This window comes from Rutidosis leptorrhynchoides, chromosome 1, assembly GCF_046630445.1.
Source record: "Rutidosis leptorrhynchoides isolate AG116_Rl617_1_P2 chromosome 1, CSIRO_AGI_Rlap_v1, whole genome shotgun sequence".
Lineage (NCBI taxonomy): Eukaryota > Viridiplantae > Streptophyta > Magnoliopsida > Asterales > Asteraceae > Rutidosis > Rutidosis leptorrhynchoides.
Genome location: NC_092333.1, coordinates 57,471,599 through 57,497,224, shown reverse-complemented (window position 1 = coordinate 57,497,224; position 25,626 = coordinate 57,471,599). Strand labels below are relative to the sequence as shown.

At 28.5% G+C, this 25,626-nt stretch overlaps 2 protein-coding genes across 2 annotated transcripts; one reads left to right on the top strand and one right to left on the bottom strand.

The window, feature by feature from the left end:
* Window positions 1-1,478: 1,478 nt before the first annotated feature.
* LOC139860096 (uncharacterized) lies at window positions 1,479-3,849 on the bottom strand. Its single transcript, XM_071848872.1, has 4 exons — window positions 3,547-3,849; window positions 2,614-2,676; window positions 1,916-2,004; window positions 1,479-1,723 (listed from the first exon to the last, which is right to left on the bottom strand). Exons 1-4 carry the CDS (start codon window positions 3,739-3,741, stop codon window positions 1,705-1,707), a joined length of 366 nt encoding a protein of 121 aa, XP_071704973.1. The 5' UTR covers window positions 3,742-3,849; the 3' UTR covers window positions 1,479-1,704.
* On the top strand, window positions 3,779-22,624 carry LOC139871514 (cyclin-A2-1-like). Its single transcript, XM_071859245.1, has 7 exons — window positions 3,779-3,815; window positions 21,180-21,253; window positions 21,475-21,608; window positions 22,018-22,093; window positions 22,227-22,303; window positions 22,385-22,418; window positions 22,499-22,624. The coding sequence occupies exons 1-7, from the start codon at window positions 3,779-3,781 to the stop codon at window positions 22,622-22,624; spliced, it is 558 nt and encodes a 185-aa protein (XP_071715346.1).
* The last annotated feature ends 3,002 nt before the right edge of the window (window positions 22,625-25,626 follow it).

Genomic DNA, 25,626 nt, shown 5'->3' with positions numbered 1-25,626 from the left:
AATAAAGTTGTTGAAAAAAATTTCATTATAGACTAACTCCATTATGTCTGAACCATCCCTTCACTTTCTGCCACAGATTTTGTTACTGCTCAGCCTTCCATTTTTTGGATATATAAATAAACTAAATAATAATAAAGATTCATTATCAACAATGAAGCTTGTGATATATGGTTTGAAAGTGACTGCGCGTGAATATGTATATATATTATGATCATAATATCATCATCATTATCACTATGATCAACGTCATCATTTTTTATCTTCTTTCTTAATAACAACTACTACAACACAAATGAAAGTGTGGAGATTATCTTCAACATAAATTTGTTGCAACATTCCGTTTTTGCAAATAACTCTCAATCTATAGTTGCACCATATTCTAAAAACTAACTTCTTGTTACAAACGAAATAGACAGACCTCAAATTTCTTTGCAAGTCCACAACTTTCTTAACATTTTTACACACTTTAGAATCAAGGTGTTGTACCAGTGAGATATTTATTGGTCATTAATTTCATTTTGTCTAAAAATCATATAAATCCTAGGGGTTGTTTTCTAAATGTGTCCAAGGTAATTATTAGGTAATACTAAGTATAGTAAATACTTAAATACTTCTAACACTAACCACATGAAGACTGAAAACGACAAACATTGTAAAAAACGATTATTTGAATCAACACGATAATCAGTTAAGATAATATCAACTTCTTCATTTTGACAAATTTAACGGGAATCATAGTAGTGTTCAATAAATGAAAATGAAGAAGAGAAGTTAAAAACGTTATACAAACCTATTCTGAAGTAGCAGGAGAACCATTCTTGTAGCTTTAGTAGTTGGCGTAATTCTATTCGCAGGTAGCATCTCACTTTTCATCATTGCCACTGCATATTGTTAATAACCCTTGTCAGAAGTAGAAAGAAACTAAAACAAAGAAAATGTAATGAATCTAATTATATAAATAAACTAAATAATAATAAAGATTCATTATCAACAATGAAGCTTGTGATATATGGTTTGAAAGTGACTGCGCGTGAATATGTATATATATTATGATCATAATATCATCATCATTATCACTATGATCAACGTCATCATTTTTTATCTTCTTTCTTAATAACAACTACTACAACACAAATGAAAGTGTGGAGATTATCTTCAACATAAATTTGTTGCAACATTCCGTTTTTGCAAATAACTCTCAATCTATAGTTGCACCATATTCTAAAAACTAACTTCTTGTTACAAACGAAATAGACAGACCTCAAATTTCTTTGCAAGTCCACAACTTTCTTAACATTTTTACACACTTTAGAATCAAGGTGTTGTACCAGTGAGATATTTATTGGTCATTAATTTCATTTTGTCTAAAAATCATATAAATCCTAGGGGTTGTTTTCTAAATGTGTCCAAGGTAATTATTAGGTAATACTAAGTATAGTAAATACTTAAATACTTCTAACACTAACCACATGAAGACTGAAAACGACAAACATTGTAAAAAACGATTATTTGAATCAACACGATAATCAGTTAAGATAATATCAACTTCTTCATTTTGACAAATTTAACGGGAATCATAGTAGTGTTCAATAAATGAAAATGAAGAAGAGAAGTTAAAAACGTTATACAAACCTATTCTGAAGTAGCAGGAGAACCATTCTTGTAGCTTTAGTAGTTGGCGTAATTCTATTCGCAGGTAGCATCTCACTTTTCATCATTGCCACTGCATATTGTTAATAACCCTTGTCAGAAGTAGAAAGAAACTAAAACAAAGAAAATGTAATGAATCTAATTATCTAACTTGAGTCTTGATTACATACATTCAGTAAAAGCATTGTCATAGTAATTCCACACCCCATGGAAACAGTTAAACAGTCCATAATATAACCAAAAAAAGGGGGAGAAATGAAACTACCCTATTTTTTCAATGTGAAAGATCAAACTTAAAAACACGATAAACAGAAGCATTTGATTGAACCACCATAAACTTGTATCATCATGAACCTGTCAAGCATCGAACAGTATAACATTATCATTCCTCTTGACAGTAGCAGAATCTCAACTAATGAAAACATAAAGGGAAAAAAATGCATGTCCTTAAAGTGAATTTCAAGCAAGAACCCTATGAAGAGCAGTTGGATGATCTGTTGTATAAAGGCCATTTAGCGACAAACCGACCCCGTCATAAATATCCCGATTATCTCTTAAAGAAAAGAAGAATAAAATATAACGTAAGCACAACACCAGCAATATTCCATTATAGATAATGATGCACAACATTATTAGGTTTTCATAGATAAAAATTTTTATCCTTATGAAATTTTGTACAACAACATGTAAGATTAAAACCTGAAACAGAAAAAAATTAAGCATCAATGTGGAAAGATTATAACCTGCAACATAAAAAGTTTAAATAGCAACAGTACAACATATCAATAAACTCAAATACATATGCGACAAACTAACTCATCAAACAAACAACAGTTTGTCCATATATATCAGCATTGTCCAGCACCAAAAGCAACAATCACAAAGAACAACAATCCACAACAAACAACACAATGTATCAATTCACTGAGAAATCACCAAAGCACGTAATATGAAATGAAATACCTTCAGTCGTTGGCGGCATAAAGGAGGCAGCCCGTGAGTAGTCAACGAATGGAACAGTGAATGCTGCAAATATCAACAAAAAGACCATACAAACAACATTAATTATTAATTAATATAACCATATACCACTAAATAAGCAAGTAGCGAAACAACCCAATAAAAAAAAATAACATAAAAATAGCAACATTGACTCATCTGAATTTTTCATACCAATAAGAACAAAATATAAAGTTACAAATTAAACATAACTAAATCAAATACCTTCAAGCTATGAAAAATATAAAAAGAAACGTAATCATAAGCATATACCAAAATACAAAAAACATGAATTGAATCAATCCAAGAGTCAAAGTATTAGCAAGTTTACATTTTAAATAACAAACTGTCACCATTTAAATTATTGGTTGTAAATCAAATAATGCTAATTTATAATCCAGCAACGATAACGATTATTAGTTTGCTTTAAGATTTTGACATATATATGAGCAGGGTATCAAGATAGACGAACATCTAATACCGTCATTAACAACATCAGACCCATACAATTGGAAAAAAAAAATTGTGTAACCACATATTAAAGGGGAAAAAAATGATAGTGAAATCAACCTACACATACCAGATAAAACATGTAGCGACCAAGGAACGACATGAAAGAATGAACCCTAATTTCTTTTTAAAAACCCTAATTTTATTTGGTGCAATTGAAGCCAGAAATTAGGGTTCACATCCAATTTGGTTCAACCTTAAAACAACAGAATCCATCAAACAAATAATGGCGCTGATGATGGCGAGGGGGACACTAAGGAGATGGTGAGGGAGATGGTGGCAATGGAAGAGCCGCCAGAAGATTCTGGCATGGACCGTCGATGAAGCGTATTAAAAAAAAAAAAAAAAAAACGCGGATACAGTATTGATAAATAAATCTGTACTCACTTTTGAACGCGGTTTGTTAAGATCTGTAAAAGGTATCTTGACTGAGATTGAAGTAATATCATCGCCTATCTGTATGGCTTTGTGCGACGATGGTGGAAGAGGTGGTGGCGGTGCTGAGCGACGACGATGGTGGAAGTGGTGAAGCTGGTGAGTAGCGACGATGGTGGAAGTGGATGGGGTTCTTCTCATCATCATTCGATCAACAATCAATCAATCAATCAACAATCGCATGATGGTGATTCAGGGTTTTGATGGTGATGGTGCTTTAGGTTTTTGATTTGGGCAATTTAGTGAACAAAGTCTTTGAAGGCTCTGAAAAAAAAAAAAAAAAAAAAAAACGGTAGTCTTATACAGTAGTTGGTTACTGTTATACTGTGGATGACTTTTACGTGAGTTAATATGTTGATAAATAATTATAAGTTGTATTATTTTGTAATAATAGTTATTCTTGTTCTACTAATAAAATATCTATATTTATATTTACTAAAAATGATATTTTTTTTTTTTTTTTTTTTTTTTTTTTTTTTTTGAAAGGCAAGGTTAGTTGTTAGTTGTTAGACTCGAACCTGGGTCACTCTCGAATCCATGAAACATGGATACCAATGAAGCAAGGCCTCATTGGCACTAAAAATGATATTAAAATGATAATTTTTATTAATAATAATACTAAGCTGATAATAATAATGATATTTTATAATAACAATGATATTTCTATTAAAAAATGATAATTTTTGTAAAATGATAGTTTTAATATTAATAATACTTTTAATAATAATAAAATGATAATTTTATCTAATTCAATATCTTACAATATTTTAATTTCATCATAATACTCATACTCATTATTTCCTAATCAATTTGTAAAATATCTTTTAGTCGTCTTTTATATCGCATTCATAATAATGATGATAATATTAGTCATAATAGTTAGATGATGATAATCACACTAATAATAATAATTATTATAATAACATTAATGATAATACTAATAACTATTTTAATGATAATAATAATAAAAATATTAATGATAATAATAATAATAATAATAATAATAATAATAATAATAATAATAATAATAATAATAATAACAATAATAATAATAATAACAATAACAATTCTTTTAATAATTATACTTATATTAAAAATGATAATATTAATAATCATAATAATAATAATAACGACGATAGTAATAATAATCATTTTAACAATAATACTAAAATTCAGTTGACTATAATTTCTAATCTGTTCATCGAAATCATTCGAGTTCTAAATGAAAAGTTCTTAAATTTTCGCTAGCTTTCCAACGACATGCATATCATATACCTTATCTCAACCGCATACTTAATTAATTCAGGATTCAACATATCCTATCTAACGGCAATATCAAAAGTACAAGCATGCATAATCCTATATTCTCGAGCACTAGTCAGGGATCGCATGGGGAGTCTTGACAGCTCACTTGCACGATCAAATTCCTTGCCGACACTTTCTTACTTAAGAATATAATTTTGTATATCTTATATATAATTGAAATATCTATCTAATTATATTTCAAAGTTCAAAACGTTTAAGTAATAGAAAATATTATATTGTATCACGTTTTATGTTTTTGAAACAATATATATATATATATATATATATATATATATATATATATATATATAATTTATGATACATAGCTTTAATTAAGTTTCTTAAAACTTATGAACAATTCATCTTATAAAACGTTTCATTAATAAAGTTCTTTAAAAATTGTTTTTGTTCGTTTGAAACAATATTAAATAAATATGAAAACTTTGTTTTCCAAACTAAGTATATTTAAGAATCATTTTACTAAAAAGATTATATTAGAAGAAGTTGTTATATCGTAAAACATTTTAGAGAAGTAAGATTAAATATACTTTTCATAGGTTTCAAGTTTTTAACGTTTGCTGGTGCAACGTGATATAAAGTCCAAAGGTTAGACAAACGTACGAAATTACCTTAATGTAAAATGTCGATACCCAATGTCTAAGTTATTTACATTCCACATTCCAACTTTAAAATGATAGTCATAATAGTTATCTTATTAACATCACGAGGAAAATGTTGTAAGGTATGAATTGAAAATCAAATAGGAATCTTCACTATATCTTGTCTAGTTCTCGTTAGTTGACACTTTGTTCTTATTTGTAAAATCACTTTACCATTTTCCGAATATGGTTAAAAAAGAAAAGTTTTCTAAATCAATGTGGACCTCCTAATAGGGACTCGTAATCATAATTCAATGTATCTGATAATTCAATCATTTGATATTATCTTTTAATTCCATCGATAATTATTTTAAATATATTTTAAAACAACAACGTTCATGTAAAGTATTATACGTCTAATACTTGTTAACATTTTCAAGTAATAATATATACATATATACATATATAATCATATCCGTTCCTATAATGGTTCGTGAATCTTTGGAATTTAGTCAAGGTTAAATGAATGTATGAACACAGTTTAAAATTCTTGAGATTCAGCTTACAAACTTTGCTTATCATGTCGGGAATATATAAAGATTAAAGTTTAAATTTGATCAGAAATTTCCGGGTTGTCACAATTTTGGGTCAAACTGATTTTTGTTAACTTTTGCATATCGGTCTCGAGCATTAGGATTGTGGTACACTATGACTCGACCTTAATTGTTAGACAAATATTGACCATTATATATATATATATATATATATATATATATATATATATATATATATATATATATATATATTTATATTTAATATAGGTTCGTGAATCTGAGGCCAACCCTACACTTGTTCAATGACGTCATATGTATTTTTACTACGAAATACAGTATTGTGAGTTTTATTTGCTCCCTTTTTAAATGCTTTTGCAATATATATTTTTGGGACTAAGAATACATGCGCTGTTTTTATAAATGTTTGACGAAATAGATGCAAGTACTTAAAACTACATTCTATGGTTGGATTATCAGACCGAATATCGCCCCTTTTTAACTTGGTAACCTAAGAATTAGGGAAATGGCCCCTAATTGACGCGAATCCTAAAGGTAGATCTACGGGCACTGACCAGCCTCAGTGAGAAAATTTGAACTGCTTTGGTACTTCGATTTAAATGGTGATTGCGATTGCCAGTATATGGCATACTTGCGAGTATGCGGGGGATATTCTATATGCATTAAAGTTAATGTCGGTTACCATGTGCTAATTATACGAATGGATTTTATACACTTGCAAGTGTAATGATATTTATGAAAAATGAGAATCTTGTGGTCTATTAAAATTATAGAAATAATTGATTACAATGAACTAATGAACTCACCAACCTTTTGGTTGACACTTTTAAGCATGTTTATTCTCAGGATTGAAAGAAATCTTCTGCTGTGCATTTGTTTATTTTAAAGATATTACTTGGAGTCATTCATGACATATTTCAAAATACGTTGCATTTAAGTCGTTGAGTTCAATAAAGATTATTATTAAGTAAATGACAGATTAAGTCATTTATAGTTTGGATATTATGAAATGGTATGCATGTCTGTTAACTTTCGATGTAATGAAAGATTGTCTTTTAAAACGAATGCAATGTTTGTAAACTGTATCATATAGAGGTCAAATACCTCGCAATGTAATCATATGTTATTGTATTCGTCCTTATAGATTAGGACGGGTCGCTTCATGTGGTATCAGAGCGGTGGTCTTAGCGAACTAGGTCTTGCATTAGTGTGTCTAACGGATAGTTATTAAGATGCATTAGTGAGTCTGGACTTCGACCTTAGGTGCATGTCAAAATTTTTGCTTATCATGTCATGTCGAAAATTACCTGCTTATCATTCTTAATCTAGACGCGTCTTACTGCATTCATTGCATAGATAGTGTATAGACAAATTCATATCTTTACATATCTATTACACTAAACTCTGTCTGATACCTCTCGAAAATTTCTCCGTAACTTATGGGATCTTGGTATTATATATACATATGTAAAATATGTAATAAGAATACCAAACTAAGTCCTATAATCAAATTCATTTCAAAAAAAAAATTCATTTCCCTTATCGTACGAGATGAACCCCTCAATTAGTTCAAGTTCCTCGGATTCCGATATGGAGTTTCACTCGAGCTCCGAAAGCAGTGTGACCGGAATGGATCAACCAATTAGCCATCATCTATTCTGGATGAATTAGGGATGGGTTCGTAGTTTACTAAATCATTGGGCTGAGAATACATGCACTTTATTTTAAACAACAAGTACATACTAAATTCTACACTGAGTTTGAACCGAAAATCCCTTAGTTTTGGTAACTAGTAACTGCCGGTTATAAGAACTGATGGGCGCGAATAGTTGTATATGGATCCATAGGGCTTGACATCCCCGTCTGTTCCAGGTATAGAAACCCTAGCCTGAACTATAAAACAGACGTATGCTATTTGAGTTTAGTACACGTTGGATTGCGTGTATTGTACATGTTGGTTGCATGTATGTTAAAACAGGGGTACTTATTATAACGTTAAAGCTTAGTTACCAGGGTGCTCAATCTTGTAGAATAATTTGATAAACGTATCTGGATGAAACAACTGAAATCTTGTGATCCACCTTTATATACAGACTATGCGCAACATTAAAACTAAGAACTCACCAACCTTTGTGTTGACACTTTTAAGCATGTTTATTCTCAGGTTCCTAGAAGTCTTCCGCTGTTTTCTTATACGTTATACAAGCTATGTGCATGGAGTCGTACATGCTTTATTCGAGAAAACTTTGCATTCACAAAATCATCACCATGTATCTTATTTTAACTACATTGACAACAGATGTATTATGGTAAACTATTATTTACGGTGATTGTCTATATGTAGAAATCATCAGATGTCGAAAACCTTGGAATTTGATATTTAATTATGGTGTGCCTTTTCGAAAGAATGCAATGTTTACAAAACGTATCATGTAGAGGTCAGTACCTCACTGTGAAATCGATGAATGATGTATTTGTCCAAAGGGATTTGGACGGATCATCACATATATGATGCTGAAGTATATTACAATTTACGCTTGTCAGAGGTGCGTTTAGCTTTTGATCCCCTGCTAAATACCATATAAGTATTCTCCCGATCATTTAAGTAGACGATGACTAACATCCACATTTTAACTTGACGATGTCGAAGATTTTATTTCGTAATGGCAAACAATATGTTATCTTATTCACATTACATCCACTTATTCTATCTTACTCTTTCTCTTCAGCTAAAGTTTAGGCCTTCAGTTTGTGACAACCCGGAAATATCCAACCAAATTTAAACTTTAATCTTTATATGTTTTCGACACGATAAGCAATATTTGTTAAGTTAAATTGCAAGAATTTTAAACTATGTTCATACATTCATTCAACCTCAACCAAGTTCCAACGATTCACGAACCATTAAATGAATATGATTATATATGTATATGTGTATATATATTATAACTTGAAACGTAAACAAAATATTAGATTAAATACTTTATGTGATTGTATATGTTTCAAAATGTTTATCAATGGAATTAGAAGATAAGATCAAATGATTGAATTATCAGATATATTGAATTATGATTACAAGTCTCTGTTGAAAGGCCCACGTTGATTTGAGAAATCTTTCCATTTTAACAATATTCGGAAAATGGTAAAGTGATTTATAAATAAGAACAAATTGTCAATCATTCAGAACTAGACAAAGGATAGTGGAAGATTGAATCTCATAAAGACTCGATTGATCTATTTAGTTTCAAACGTACAAAAACGTTTTCAGTTTAAAAAGAACTTTGTTATTAAAACGTATATAACTTTTATAAATATCTAGAACCACTTTTGACAACTCATTACTTAACTAGTATGATAAAGATAATGATATTTATATTTTATTTTATTAAATATATATAACGATTTAAATTAATATTATATATATTTATACGCGTATTATACGTACATAGTTTTATACTTTTACTATACTTAAACTTTACCTTTACTTTATTTTTACTTTACTTTAACTTTAATAATTCACTTTAATAATTCATACTTTAATAATTCACTTTAATAATTCATACTTTAATAATTCACTTTAATAATTCACTTTAATAATTCATACTTTAATAATTCACTTTAATAATTCATACTTTAATAATTCACTTTAATAATTCAAAAATCTATTATAAATAGAATTCAATAGGTTTCATTATTTCATAGAAACTTGAAAATATTTTTCTCTAAACTCTCTCAATCGATTTACATATATATATTTACTCCGTATTATTTCAAGATATTATTAGTATACATAAAATATTACGACGGAGTGCTGTCCGAGTGATTTCGAAATTGTTTTTCGAGTAGGATAGGATTAAGGAAATTATGGGTTATAGCTATGGAGGTGATTGAGTATGGTTCATGGGTATGCTCGTGAGGTCAATATAGTGTTTATCATTTCTGTTGTGTCTACGTACCTTTCCTGCAATATTGAATCTCAATATTGATACGTGAGTACTCATAATTTAACTTTTACATACTAATAGTGTATCTCTGACTAGTGCTCGAGTATTTAGGATTATGCATGCTTGTACTTTTGATATTGCCCTTAGACAGGTTAGGTTGAATATTGAATTAGTTACACTTGCGGTTGAGATAAGGTATAAGATATGCATGTCCTTGGAAAGCTAGCGAAAAATTAAGAACTTTTCCTTTAGATATCGAATGGTTTCGATGAACGGATTAGAAGTTATAATCAATTGAATTTTCGATATTTTTATTAAAAATGATTATTATTATCGTCGTTTTTATCGTCGTTCTAGTTTTATCTTATTATTATCATTATTATTATCTTTATCAATAAAAGGGATTTATCATTAAAATTGTTATTTTTTTATTATTACTATCGTTATTATCGTTGAAGTTATAATTAGTATTATTATTATCCAATTATTATTATTATTATTATTATTATTATTATTATTATTATTATTATTATTATTATTATTAGTATTATTATTATTATTATTATCATTATTAATATATATATCATTATTTAAAAATGGTTATTGTTATTATTATTATTATTACTATATTATCATTAAGATAATTATTAGTATTATCGTTAATAATGTTATAGTAACTATCATTATTAATATTAGTGTAATTAAAACAAATATTTGTAACACCTAATTATTTTGATTACTATTATTATCATTATTATGAACACGATATATAAAACGATTAAAAGCTATTAAACGAAACGATTAGGAAATAATGAGTAAGAGTATCATGATGAAATTAAAATACTATAAGATATTGATTTAGATAAAATTATCGTTCTTATTATTTTTATCATTACTATTATTATTAAAAGTATCATTAGTATTAAAACTATCATTTTAATAAAAATTATCATTTTAATAGAAATGTCATTGTTACTATAAAATATCATTATTATTATTATTTTAAATAGAATTATTATTTTAAAGATAATATTAAAAATTATCGTAAATATTAAAGTTATCATAATTAGAATTATCGTTTTATCATAATGTCATCTTAGTAATTATAAATATTGATATTTTTATAATAATAATTATTATTACAAAATAATACAACTTTTACTTACTATCATTATAGATATTATTTTATCAAATAAATATGTGATACAAACATATTTTACTACGTGTAATAACTTACTTTAATAATACCTATCATATTATCTTTATGATATTAAATGAACCCTATAAATTTTATTACTTAATATATATAAAAGTATATTTTATTACATAAATTTAATATAAAATTTTATCTATTAATAAATAAATTATATTATTACTCTAATAAATCTTTTAAAAATATTTAAAAATATAAAACGACGATATTTAAACTATATATTAATCATGTATAGATTTTTGAAAATTATTTTGAGTCAAATTTACTTTTGTTGACTTTTGCATATTAGTCTCGAGCATTAGGATTGTGGTACACTATGACTTGACCTAATTTGTTAGACAAATATTGACCAACACATAATTATATATAATTAATTTAGGTTCGTAAATCTGAGGCCAACCTTGCACTTGTTCAATGACGTTATATGTATTTTTACTACGAAATACAGTATGGTGAGTTTCATTTGCCTTTTTACCCTATATATTTTTGGGACTGAGAATACATGCGCTTTTATAAATGTTTGACGAAATAGACACAAGTAATTGAAACTACATTCTATGGTTAAATTATCGAAATCGAATATGCCCCTTTTTATTAAAGTCTGGTAATCTAAGAATTAGGGAACAGACACCCTAATTGACGCGAATCCTAAAGATAGATCTATTGGGCCTAACAAACCCCATTCAAAGTACCGGATGCTTTAGTACTTCGAAATTTATATCATGCCCGAAGGAGGATCCCGGAATGATAGGGGATATTCTTATATGTATCTAGTTAATGTCGGTTACCAGGTGTTCACCATATGAATGATTATTTTTGTCTCTATGCATGGGACGTATGTTTATGAGAACTGGAAATGAAATTCTTGTGGTCTATTAAAATGATGGAAATAAATGATTATGATAAACTAATGAACTCACCAACCTTTTGGTTGACACTTTAAAGCATGTTTATTCTCAGGTGTTAAAGAAATCTTCCACTGTGCATTTGCTCATTTTAAAGATATTACTTGGAGTCTTTCATAGCATATTTCGAAGAACTTTGCATTCGAGTCATTGAGTTCATCAAAGATTATTATTAAATCAATTTATAGTTGGATAGTGGATATTATGAAATAGTATGCATGCCTGTCAATTTTCAATGTAAAGAAATTTTGTCTTTTAAAAACGAATGCAATGTTTGTAAAATGTATCATATAGAGGTCAAATACCTCGCAATGTAATCAAATATTGTGAATCATTTATAATGTATATGAACGGGTCCTTTCAGTTGGTATCAGAGCGGTGGTCTTAGCGAACCATGTCTGCATTAGTGTGTCTAACTGATAAGTCGTTAGGATGCATTAGTGAGTCTGGACTTCGACCGTGTCTGCATGTCAAAAGTTTTGCTTATCATTTTTAGTCGGAAATCATCTGCTTATCATTCTTAGGAAATTACCTGCTTATCATTACTAGTCTAGACACGTCTTGCTACATTAATTGCATGAGTAGTGTATAGACAAAATTCATATCTTAGCGTATCTGCTAAATCATATCTTATCGTATCTGTTACTTTAAACTTTACCTGACATATTCCGCAAATTCCTTCGTAATCTACGAAATCTTTTGTTCTATGTCTATGGATATTCTATGTAATTAGAATACCATCCGATAACCGAAAATCATTTCATATCGAAAAATCCTTATTCAATCGTACGAAATGGAATTCATCATTAATTCAAGTTCCTCGGATTCCGAAATGGAATCCCACTCCAGCTCTGAAAGCAGTGTGACCGGAATGGATCAACCAATCAGCCATCATCTATTCTGGATGAATTGGGGATGGGTTCGTAGCCTCCTCAATCATTGGAGACAAGAAGAAGGTGATCTCTTCCATCCACCCCATTGCCCTCTTAACGAAGAACCTGAAGCACTTACCGGGGAACCAATCTGAAACACCATTTTCTCTCTCATTTCCAGAGTATCTCGTCACGATTATATACTACATCAAATTCTAGATTATATTTATCCGCTCGTCCGAACCGACAATCACCCCGGTATAATAGAAGAAGTCAACGAGCTTCACGCTCGGGTAGTGGCTTTGGAGAATATGGTGCAAAGATTACAAAAACTAGCAGCAGCACCAGCAGCATAACCAGTACCACCATCATCAACGCCAACAGTACCATTACCACCTCCAACCACAACCGCATCGTAAACCTCAACTTCATAATCTGTCCCACGAGCATCAACGTCATACGCACCATAGATACCAAGAAGTACCAACAACAATAACTGACGAAGTATTAATTCATAACTTCATTGGAGAAACATTCCGCGGTGATTATGTAATCTCTAAAGTCTTAGAGATTATCTAATCTAGCCCTAATCATAAATCAGTTAAACGAACCAATATGATAGAAGGAAGAGTAGAAATCCTGACAAAAATGGTGTGTGATTAACAAGCTAAACTTGCTTTACCAACATCATCAACAGTACCGTTAGCGTTACCAGCATCGTCAATACAGTCAACATCCGAATCAACAACACCGATAACATCACAAACTCCGTCAGTTCAAGAATCACTGTGGACATCATTACGAATCAATAACGTGTATATTGTATCAACGAGTTATGAAGAATTAACTCATTCCTTCTGAAGAAATTATATGTATATTATATATATATATATATATATATTTTGAAATAAATCTTTCTGTGCTAAGCTATTGTGTGTGAATCTTAACTACTCGGTTAATTCATATTACAAATATGCAATATTGTACGTCCTTCGGCAGCAACTTAACCAGCGTTAACTACAATCTCTGTCGCAATTCAACAAATTTCAATTCATAATAAATCAAGTATATATTTGATTTTACACTTTCATCATCGATGTACCCGAAACTTTTCAGATAACATCATTCGTACTTTGCGAAATTCACAAGAATTCCATGAACCGAACATCATACATCAACAAATAACGAAGTATTGATTCATAATTTCAATGTCATTAAAGAAATACTGCGTAAAAGTTATGTACTTTTTAAAGCCTTTATGGATTATTCAATTCTAGTTTCAACCGTAAATCAAATGAGTTTAATTTAACATTAACTCATTAAATCTATGTTACATCTGAAGAAAATATACATATATATATTTTCATAAAGACTGTAATAAAATTCTTTTGTACAAAATATTAATTGTGAATTTTTTTTTTAACGGGTAGGTAATACCCGAGAGATATATAAATTCACAATTAATATGTTACATTCTTCGAATCTGATTTAGCAAATCATCCATTATACTCCCTACTTTCACAACAATATATATTCTTTTATAGAAATCAAAACATCCATACTCATTCAAAATTTAATTACATATTCTGATTTTGAAATCTCAAAATTCAACTTGAGATATGACCAAAATCATCACTCTTAGATCCTTACATCTTTCACAAGCTATATTTTGACTTTAAAACTGTGTTAGAACATCAAATGTATGTTAACGATTACAATCTGTGTTCAAACCCTTCAAAAATTTCTGAAGACACTTCGAATGATGAGCAATCGAGATGATGATCCAACCACATGTTACCCACAGTTATGTACCCGAAAAAACTCTTGAAACCAAAGTAAAAGTTTAAACAACGTATCCGCGTCAGATTCTTTGGCATTTATTAGCAAAAATAACTTTGCGACTCCTATTCAAAGTAGCCAGTTTTGTCACAGCTCCAGCAAGTCAACTTCGACTTTTCAGTCAGAGTAACCTTATTATAACCTTGAGATATACACCATCGTTACCAGGGAACCTTTTACATTCCACCACATTATTAGCAGATGTACCAACAACTTCATTACCCTTTGACTTTAGCCTCTCCAAAAAGTCATTATAATTATTCATTGAAACCCCATCATTTACTCATTCGCATCTTGTAATGAGAATTGCCATACGAATCATTGGAAATTAGCAATCAGTATTTTGAAATCTCACAGGATGTCTACGCCAACAGTTATATGTGTATATATAACGTCTATCTTCTGGACTTAATTTGAATGTGAAGTTTCTGAAAAACACTCCGAACTACGAATTGGTTCTTCGAAAATGGAAAAAAAATGCTGATGAAGCAGCAAAAACTATAAACTACTTTAAACGGTAAAAGCTGGATTATAATGATGAAGTGTGCTGGCAAAGCGCAGAAAAAGAGAAGTTTTGGAACTGGAAAACGGATTGAGCAAAGTAGGATGGAGGCTGTGGACAAATTACAAAGACTGAACCTGAATTCAAAGGATCCAAATGATTCAGTACCTGCTGAAGTCATTAACGAATACCTTGCTCCTGACTCTAAACTGCTGCGGACAATATTCTTCATCATCCTCTGATATTAGAAATTCTAAAATATCATCATATCTTTCATTATAAATATCCTCCATATTTCTGAAGATATTTTCTTAATTTTTCTTATTTGAAATCATTTACCTCTTCGCGCTATCTGTATTAAATCATAAAAGAAACTATTTTAGTTTCTAAATTCTGAAACATTCAAGTTTAAAATAAGAATATTTTGAAGTAATGTTGGGAACTGAAGCATGAATTAGTATAATATAATGACACTTGATCAATGTGATTATATTACAGTAAGTCATGCTGAGTTTCTAAATAGAACGTGATGATTCACATATCATAACATCATAATGTGCCATGTTATACGACTCTTGTATTCTATTTAACCTCTAAAATATCAAGAAAATATTTCTTGATGATTCGGCCTTTTCCAAGGTATTCTAGTAATTTGACAAGTCAAGATCGTGCCATCACAATTTCCTTCCTAGAACATTAACAATGTTCATTCCGAAATTCATATCTGTGAATTCTGGACCATTACAAGCGGTGCTTAATCGCAAGAAGAAGAAACGAAAGGACAAAACTCCGAAATAGAAATTGGGGTATAAATTGCAGCAAATAAAAGAGAGCATTAACTGTGAATGATAATGATTATAGAAGACAGAAGCAGAGACTTTGAAATATAAGGGAACATATAAATCCCAACGACAAACCAGAAATTATAAACCATATATATCGATGCATATAGCAATATAAAGACACGGGAGAACTAGAAACACTATAAACCCAAGAGTATAGTAGAAGTAAATAGATTCTTCCGGCGGTAGATGAAAAAGAAGAATGACCGATATGAAAGTTAGAAGTATATCGAGAATCAGAACTGGATGGAGCATATTGATGAATACTTTAAAATATGAGTTGAGGGGGAAAGAATAGAAGGTGATGAAACATGACTAAGAACATAGAAATCAACAGATTTAACTCACACAATGGCGGAATAAGTGAATCAAACCCTCTAGTGAATAGGTTAAGTTTTTTTTTTTGATTAATTTAGTCAAACCACAACTAAATCAAGTGTGATTAGATCAACACCTAGAGCTATTATTCACCACCTGGGTGATTTGGACTGAGATAGAATCGGAGGAGCTCACTAGATCTGAGTGTGTGTAACAAATGAGAAGCTTAACCTAAAATGAAGAATATAAGACTTTATATACCCCTGCTGTTGACTCACCCATACGATTCATTCATCACACGTACGAGTTGGCTTCATCAGGCGTACGGGTGATCACTCACTCGTGTCTTCTCATTTAGTTTGTAATTGTGACTTAGGTCATCATCAACCGTGCATATGAGCCTGTCAGCCGCACTAGTAAGGCTTCACTCGTACGTCTGACTAAGTCTAACATAGTCAAACATCTAAATCTCATTCCTGCAGTTACTGTAACCATATACAAACACGGATAGGATAATAACGAGCAATCATGGTGGCCTGCAAACTGTTGTACCTGCAATGGACGTGGGTAGATGTCTAGGGAGTTGCATAAAATGCATCAACAGAAGGTGTGAGTTGTAAGGAAATGAAGGAGGTGAATTTATAAGAAAATCTCCTACAGAACAATTAAAATGGATGATCGCATTTAAAGCGGATCCTAATTCCCTCAATTACCGGAGAGTCAAATCTTATTAAGAAGATTTTCTTCAAATCCCTTGAAATCTGGGAATCAATCATATCTACGTCAAATGATAAGATAAATCTACACTTACTCATTTCACTCTTCTATGTTAGCTTCATTCGTACTCTTCATATAAATGGATTGTTTATCCAAATTATTCGCTGATGATAAAACTCTAATTTTCAGCCCGTATGCATCATGAAAAATACTTATTATCATTCACGACCTTTCCACTCAAATTTCGGGACAAAATTTCTTTAACGGGTAGGTACTGTGACAACCCGGAAATATCCAACCAAATTTAAACTTTAATCTTTATATGTTTTCGACACGATAAGCAATATTTGTTAAGTTAAATTGCAAGAATTTTAAACTATGTTCATACATTCATTCAACCTCAACCAAGTTCCAACGATTCACGAACCATTAAATGAATATGATTATATATGTATATGTGTATATATATTATAACTTGAAACGTAAACAAAATATTAGATTAAATACTTTATGTGATTGTATATGTTTCAAAATGTTTATCAATGGAATTAGAAGATAAGATCAAATGATTGAATTATCAGATATATTGAATTATGATTACAAGTCTCTGTTGTAAGGCCCACGTTGATTTGAGAAATCTTTCCATTTTAACAATATTCGGAAAATGGTAAAGTGATTTATAAATAAGAACAAATTGTCAATCATTCAGAACTAGACAAAGGATAGTGGAAGATTGAATCTCATAAAGACTCGATTGATCTATTTAGTTTCAAACGTACAAAAACGTTTTCAGTTTAAAAAGAACTTTGTTATTAAAACGTATATAACTTTTATAAATATCTAGAACCACTTTTGACAACTCATTACTTAACTAGTATGATAAAGATAACGATATTTATATTTTATTTTATTAAATATATATAACGATTTAAATTAATATTATATATATTTATACGCGTATTATACGTACATAGTTTTATACTTTTACTATACTTAAACTTTACCTTTACTTTATTTTTACTTTACTTTAACTTTAATAATTCACTTTAATAATTCATACTTTAATAATTCACTTTAATAATTCATACTTTAATAATTTACTTTAATAATTCACTTTAATAATTCATACTTTAATAATTCACTTTAATAATTCATACTTTAATAATTCACTTTAATAATTCAAAAATCTATTATAAATAGAATTCAATAGGTTTCATTATTTCATAGAAACTTGAAAATATTTTTCTCTAAACTCTCTCAATCGATTTACATATATATATTTACTCCGTATTATTTCAAGATATTATTAGTATACATAAAATATTACGACGGAGTGCTGTCCGAGTGATTTCGAAATTGTTTTTCGAGTAGGATAGGATTAAGGAAATTATGGGTTATAGCTATGGAGGTGATTGAGTATGGTTCATGGGTATGCTCGTGAGGTCAATATAGTGTTTATCATTTCCGTTGTGTCTACGTACCTTTCCTGCAATATTGAATCTCAATATTGATACGTGAGTACTCATAATTTAACTTTTACATACTAATAGTGTATCTCTGACTAGTGCTCGAGTATTTAGGATTATGCATGCTTGTACTTTTGATATTGCCCTTAGACAGGTTAGGTTGAATATTGAATTAGTTACACTTGCGGTTGAGATAAGGTATAAGATATGCATGTCCTTGGAAAGCTAGCGAAAAATTAAGAACTTTTCCTTTAGATATCGAATGGTTTCGATGAACGGATTAGAAGTTATAATCAATTGAATTTTCGATATTTTTATTAAAAATGATTATTATTATCGTCGTTTTTATCGTCGTTCTAGTTTTATCTTATTATTATTATTATTATTATTATCTTTATCAATAAAAGGGATTTATCATTAAAATTGTTATTTTTTTTATTATTACTATCGTTATTATCGTTAAAGTTATAATTAGTATTATTATTATCCAATTATTATTATTATTATTATTATTATTATTATTATTATTATTATTATTATTATTATTAGTATTATTATTATTATTATTATCATTATTAATATATATATCATTATTTAAAAATGGTTATTGTTATTGTTATTATTATTATTACTATATTATCATTAAGATAATTATTAGTATTATCGTTAATAATGTTATAGTAACTATCATTATTAATATTAGTGTAATTAAAACAAATATTTGTAACACCTAATTATTTTGATTACTATTATTATCATTATTATGAACACGATATATAAAACGATTAAAAGCTATTAAACGAAACGATTAGGAAATAATGAGTAAGAGTATCATGATGAAATCAAAATATTATAAGATATTGATTTAGATAAAATTATCGTTCTTATTATTTTTATCATTACTATTATTATTAAAAGTATCATTAGTATTAAAACTATCATTTTAATAAAAATTATCATTTTAATAGAAATGTCATTGTTACTATAAAATATCATTATTATTATTATTTTAAATAGAATTATTATTTTAAAGATAATATTAAAAATTATCGTAAATATTAAAGTTATCATAATTAGAATTATCGTTTTATCATAATGTCATCTTAGTAATTATAAATATTGATATTTTTATAATAATAATTATTATTACAAAATAATACAACTTTTACTTACTATCATTATAGATATTATTTTATCAAATAAATATGTGATACAAACATATTTTACTACGTGTAATAACTTACTTTAATAATACCTATCATATTATCTTTATGATATTAAATGAACCCTATAAATTTTATTACTTAATATATATAAAAGTATATTTTATTACATAAATTTAATATAAAATTTTATCTATTAATAAATAAATTATATTATTACTCTAATAAATCTTTTAAAAATATTTAAAAATATAAAACGACGATATTTAAACTATATATTAATCATGTATAGATTTTTGAAAATTATTTTGAGTCAAATTTACTTTTGTTGACTTTTGCATATTAGTCTCGAGCATTAGGATTGTGGTACACTATGACTTGACCTAATTTGTTAGACAAATATTGACCAACACATAATTATATATAATTAATTTAGGTTCGTGAATCTGAGGCCAACCTTGCACTTGTTCAATGACGTTATATGTATTTTTACTACGAAATACAGTATGGTGAGTTTCATTTGCCTTTTTACCCTATATATTTTTGGGACTGAGAATACATGCGCTTTTATAAATGTTTGACGAAATAGACACAAGTAATTGAAACTACATTCTATGGTTAAATTATCGAAATCGAATATGCCCCTTTTTATTAAAGTCTGGTAATCTAAGAATTAGGGAACATACACCCTAATTGACGCGAATCCTAAAGATAGATCTATTGGGCCTAACAAACCCCATCCAAAGTACCGGATGCTTTAGTACTTCGAAATTTATATCATGTCCGAAGGAGGATCCCGGAATGATAGGGGATATTCTTATATGTATCTAGTTAATGTCGGTTACCAGGTGTTCACCATATGAATGATTATTTTTGTCTCTATGCATGGGACGTATGTTTATGAGAACTGGAAATGAAATTCTTGTGGTCTATTAAAATGATAGAAATAAATGATTATGATAAACTAATGAACTCACCAACCTTTTGGTTGACACTTTAAAGCATGTTTATTCTCAGGTGTTAAAGAAATCTTCCGCTGTGCATTTGCTCATTTTAAAGATATTACTTGGAATCTTTCATAGCATATTTCGAAGAACGTTGCATTCGAGTCATTGAGTTCATCAAAGATTATTATTAAATCAATTTATAGTTGGATAGTGGATATTATGAAATGGTATGCATGCCTGTCAATTTTCAATGTAAAGAAATTTTGTCTTTTAAAAACGAATGCAATGTTTGTAAAATGTATCATATATAGGTCAAATACCTCGCAATGTAATCAACTATTGTGAATCGTTTATAATGTATATGAACGGGTTCTTTCACAGTTGATTATATGAAAACCGTGCAGTGGGACATTACACAAGAAATACGTGGTATTCTTACCGACTGGATAGTGGAGGTTAGCGTTTAAGCATCATAACATGGATTTAGAATTTTTCATTTCTGATAATATTTAGCCCATATGTATCATATCTACTACTGTATAATTTTTTGCATTGCTTTGTTATCTCATGCAAATTTAGTTCAAATGCTAGATTTTCTATGTTTTGGGATAACCTTTTCAATTTCTTGTTGCTTAGCAATGAATTACTGATTACGAAATTGTTTTCTTTTCTGAAGGTTTCTCAAGAATATAAACTAGAATCAGGAACAATTTACCTAACAGTCACTCTTATCGATCGGTATCTCTCAAAAATGTACACTGAAAATCAAAAACTTCAATTGCTTGGGATAACCTGCATGCTCATTGCCTTGTAAGTTCTTCGTTTCTCTTTCCATATGTTCTTAATATTAGAAACCTGATCGAATGGTTTCAACTTTCAACTTACATGTTATATTTTGTACGGACATACTTTTTAAATTGTTGAAAGCATACTTTCAATGATTTATCTTGAGCATGCATCCGTATGTTATCTACTTATTTTATGTGTAACATATGAAGCCACTACAAGAAGTGTCTATACTGGTGTTTTATTATTGTTCACATATGGTCTAAACCACTGTGAAAATGTGATCTCATACAAAAGTATGTTTTGCCTGTTTTACAATGAACGTTGTCCCGTCTCTTGCATCCATTTTTATCATACATTCGATTTGACTATCTTTTATTATCATATCAGTATTAGAATCTAATAGTATGTTTGTGTGATTATTGACTTCAAGGAAGTATGAAGAAATTGGTGCTCCAAGAGTTGAAGACTTGTGTTTCATCACAGACGACACCTATACTAGGAAAGAGGTATTTTCTTTTAACTGCTACTACTATACATTACCGATTTTTTTATATAATTATGTTTCTGTAATGCACATTGTTTAAATTTTTCCATTTTATATACAATAAACGCAAAACTGCTTCTTGCTAATATTATCAGGTTCTGGACATGGAGGGTCAAGTTCTTGATGCGTTAAACTTTCATCTTTCTGTTTTAACTGCACAAATTCTCCTTCAGTAAAACTTAACTTTCACTCTCAACTAATATGCATCCAGCACTTTAAATTCTAACACAAACAATATATAATCTATTTTCAGGAGATACATTTTAGCAGCACAAAGTTCTTACAAGGTAAATTAATATAAAGCTTAAGCTTATACACTATTTGCAATTACAAAACTAATGTGGGGAATAACTGACTTTATATGCAGGAACCTGTTGTAAAACAGGAACTTTTATCAAACTATTTAGCCGAATTGGTGCTCACCGAGTACGGTTTTCTGAAGTTTATGCCATCCTTTATTGCCGCTTCAGTTGTTTTTCATGACCCGTCCTAATCCATCAGGACGAATACATTACATTTGGTTACATCGTGAGGTATTGACCTCTATATGATACATTTTACAAACATTGCATTCGTTTTTGAAAGACAAACTTTCATTTCATCTAAAGTTGATAGGCATGCATACCATTTCATAATATATCCAACTATAATTGACTTTAATAATAATCTTGATGAACTCGACGACTCGAATGCAACGTCTTTTGAAATATGTCATGAATGACTCCAAGTAATATCTCTAATACGAACAAATGCACAACGGAAGATTTCTTTCATACCTAAGAATAAACATGCTTTCAAGTGTCAACCAAAAGGTTGGTGAGTTCATTAGTTTATCATAAGCACTCATAATAGACCACAAGATTTCATATTTTCATAAACATCATTCTCATATCAGGCATTTCGAAAACTGCATAGAGATAAAAAAATCATTCATATGGATTGAATACCTGGTAACCGACGTTAACTTAATGCTTAGAATATCCCCAAAACAGAACCTCTCGTCTGTATAATAATCTCAAAGTACTAAAGCATTAGTACCCTGAATGGGACTTGTCAAGGTCCATAGATCTATCTTTAGGATTTGCGTCAATCAGGGGCCATTTTCCTAAATTCTTAGGTTACCAGACTTGAAGGGTGATATTCGGTTTAATAATCCAACCATATAATGTAGTTTTTGATCACTTGTGTCTATTTCATAAAACATTTATAAAAGCAGCGCATGTATTCTCATTCTCAAAAAAATATATTGCAAAAGCATTTAAAAAGGGAGCAAATGAAACTCACCTAATGTATTTTGTAGTAAAAATACATATGACTATATTTAACAACTGAACAATGCAGGGTTGGCCTCGGATTCACGAACCTATATCATTTGTGTATATATATATATATATATATATATATATATATATATATATATATAATTTGTTATTAATAATATACTTGTTATATTATGTTATTTAGATATATTTGATATATTTAATTTATATGTTATATTTATTTATTTTGTATATATATTTAAAATGATAAATATTTATATATTTATTTGTATCAATATATCTATATATATTATATGATCAGTATTATATTTAAAATCATTAGTTGGTTATATGTAAGTATTTATATAAATACTATTAATATGTTTGATATATTGTATATGAAATATTAATGTACTTTTAGTATATGTAAAGAGTATATTTTATGTACAAAATATTTATTTGCAAAAAAAATGATAGTTCTGATAACAATGATTTACTCATCATAATAATAATTATTTTATTGATAATGATAATACTAATAATAGAAATGATATTATTTAAAATGCTACTTGGGTTTATAATAACAATAATACTAACAATTACAAAAATGATAAATTAGTAATCCTAATAATAATATTATTATTCATATTGGTGACTATAATCGTAATACTAATAATAAATGGTAACTAATACTTTTATTAGTAATAATAATAATAATAATTATCATGTTAGTCCTAATAATAATTTCTAATAATAACAATGATAATTCTATAATTTTAATCATATTACTTTTAAATGATATTGATGAGGATAATAATAATAATAATAATAATAATAATAATAATAATAATAATAATAATAATAATAATAATAATTATAATACATTAACAATAACAATAATTTTAATCATAGTAATAATAGTAATATTTATAATACTAATTATAATGATAATTCCAATAATTATAATGATAATACTAATAGTACTAGTAATACATTTAACAATAATAATACTAGTAACATCATTAGTAACAATAATAATAATAATAATAATAATAATAATAATAATAATAATAATAATAATATGAAACTACCTTTAAAGGTTTAAAAAGGAATGGTAGACTGCCCAAGCCGGGACTCGAACCCTCGACCACTCGCTCACCCGACAACACTCGTGACCATTGAGCCATAACTATTTTTCTGTTTAATAACCCATCTGGTAACTTTATAACCCATATGTGTTCTGTATCTTCTTCTTCCTTCTTCTTATATACAGTTGAACCATTCCCCTCATAACATAATCGTAATTTACAAAATTTATTTAAAACTTGGATTTGAATCATAATTAACTTATTGTGAATACTTTTAAAAGAAGAAAAAAAAATTAAAAAAAACATATCACAGCTTGTTCTTGCCGTCGCTGCTTTAAAAAAAATTAATTCGCTTTTGAATTTTAAGAACGTAATAGGCAAAGATTATATCACAAATTGTGTTTCAAATTACTTCTAAAAAACTTTCCCGATCACCAATTTAACCGGAAACACAACCACGAACCCAAGTTTCATGATTGAACTCGATGTTTGACTTTCTACAAAAATACTTTGACTCGACAATTTAATAATCAATATGATAAATTAAAGCTTAAAAATTTACGAAGAGCTTCACTAGGTGATTCCTGATAACTCTCCATTAATAAATTTTGGTGATTGATTAGAATTTGAGTTATGGATTATATGGTTGCGAAAAGAAGGAAAAAAAAATCTGTTTCTGTAAGATTCTCTTCCTTATCACGATTAGTAGATGTTGGATATATAATATACAAGTGAGTAGTTGAAGTGATAACAATAATTTAGCAAAAATCGTTTTATTGTGGTGATGGTAGTCGACAACTACTCACGAGCAGGGAAAAAAAAAACAAAGAAAAGAAATAAAATGATACAGCAGATAGTTACAGCAGGTCGATCTGTTTTTATATATCATAATTAATAATAAAAATTGATAAATACATTAATATTAATAATATTGTTAATATTAATAATAATAATAGTAATAATATAACAATAATAATATCAATAATAATAATTGTATTAATAATATCTATATATAGTAATGATATCATAAAATTTATAATTTTAATAAGTTTACTAATAACAATCATAATAGAATGATAATAATAATATGTTTATTAATACTAATAATAATTCTTCTTTTAATAATATTGTTGATAATAATATTAATA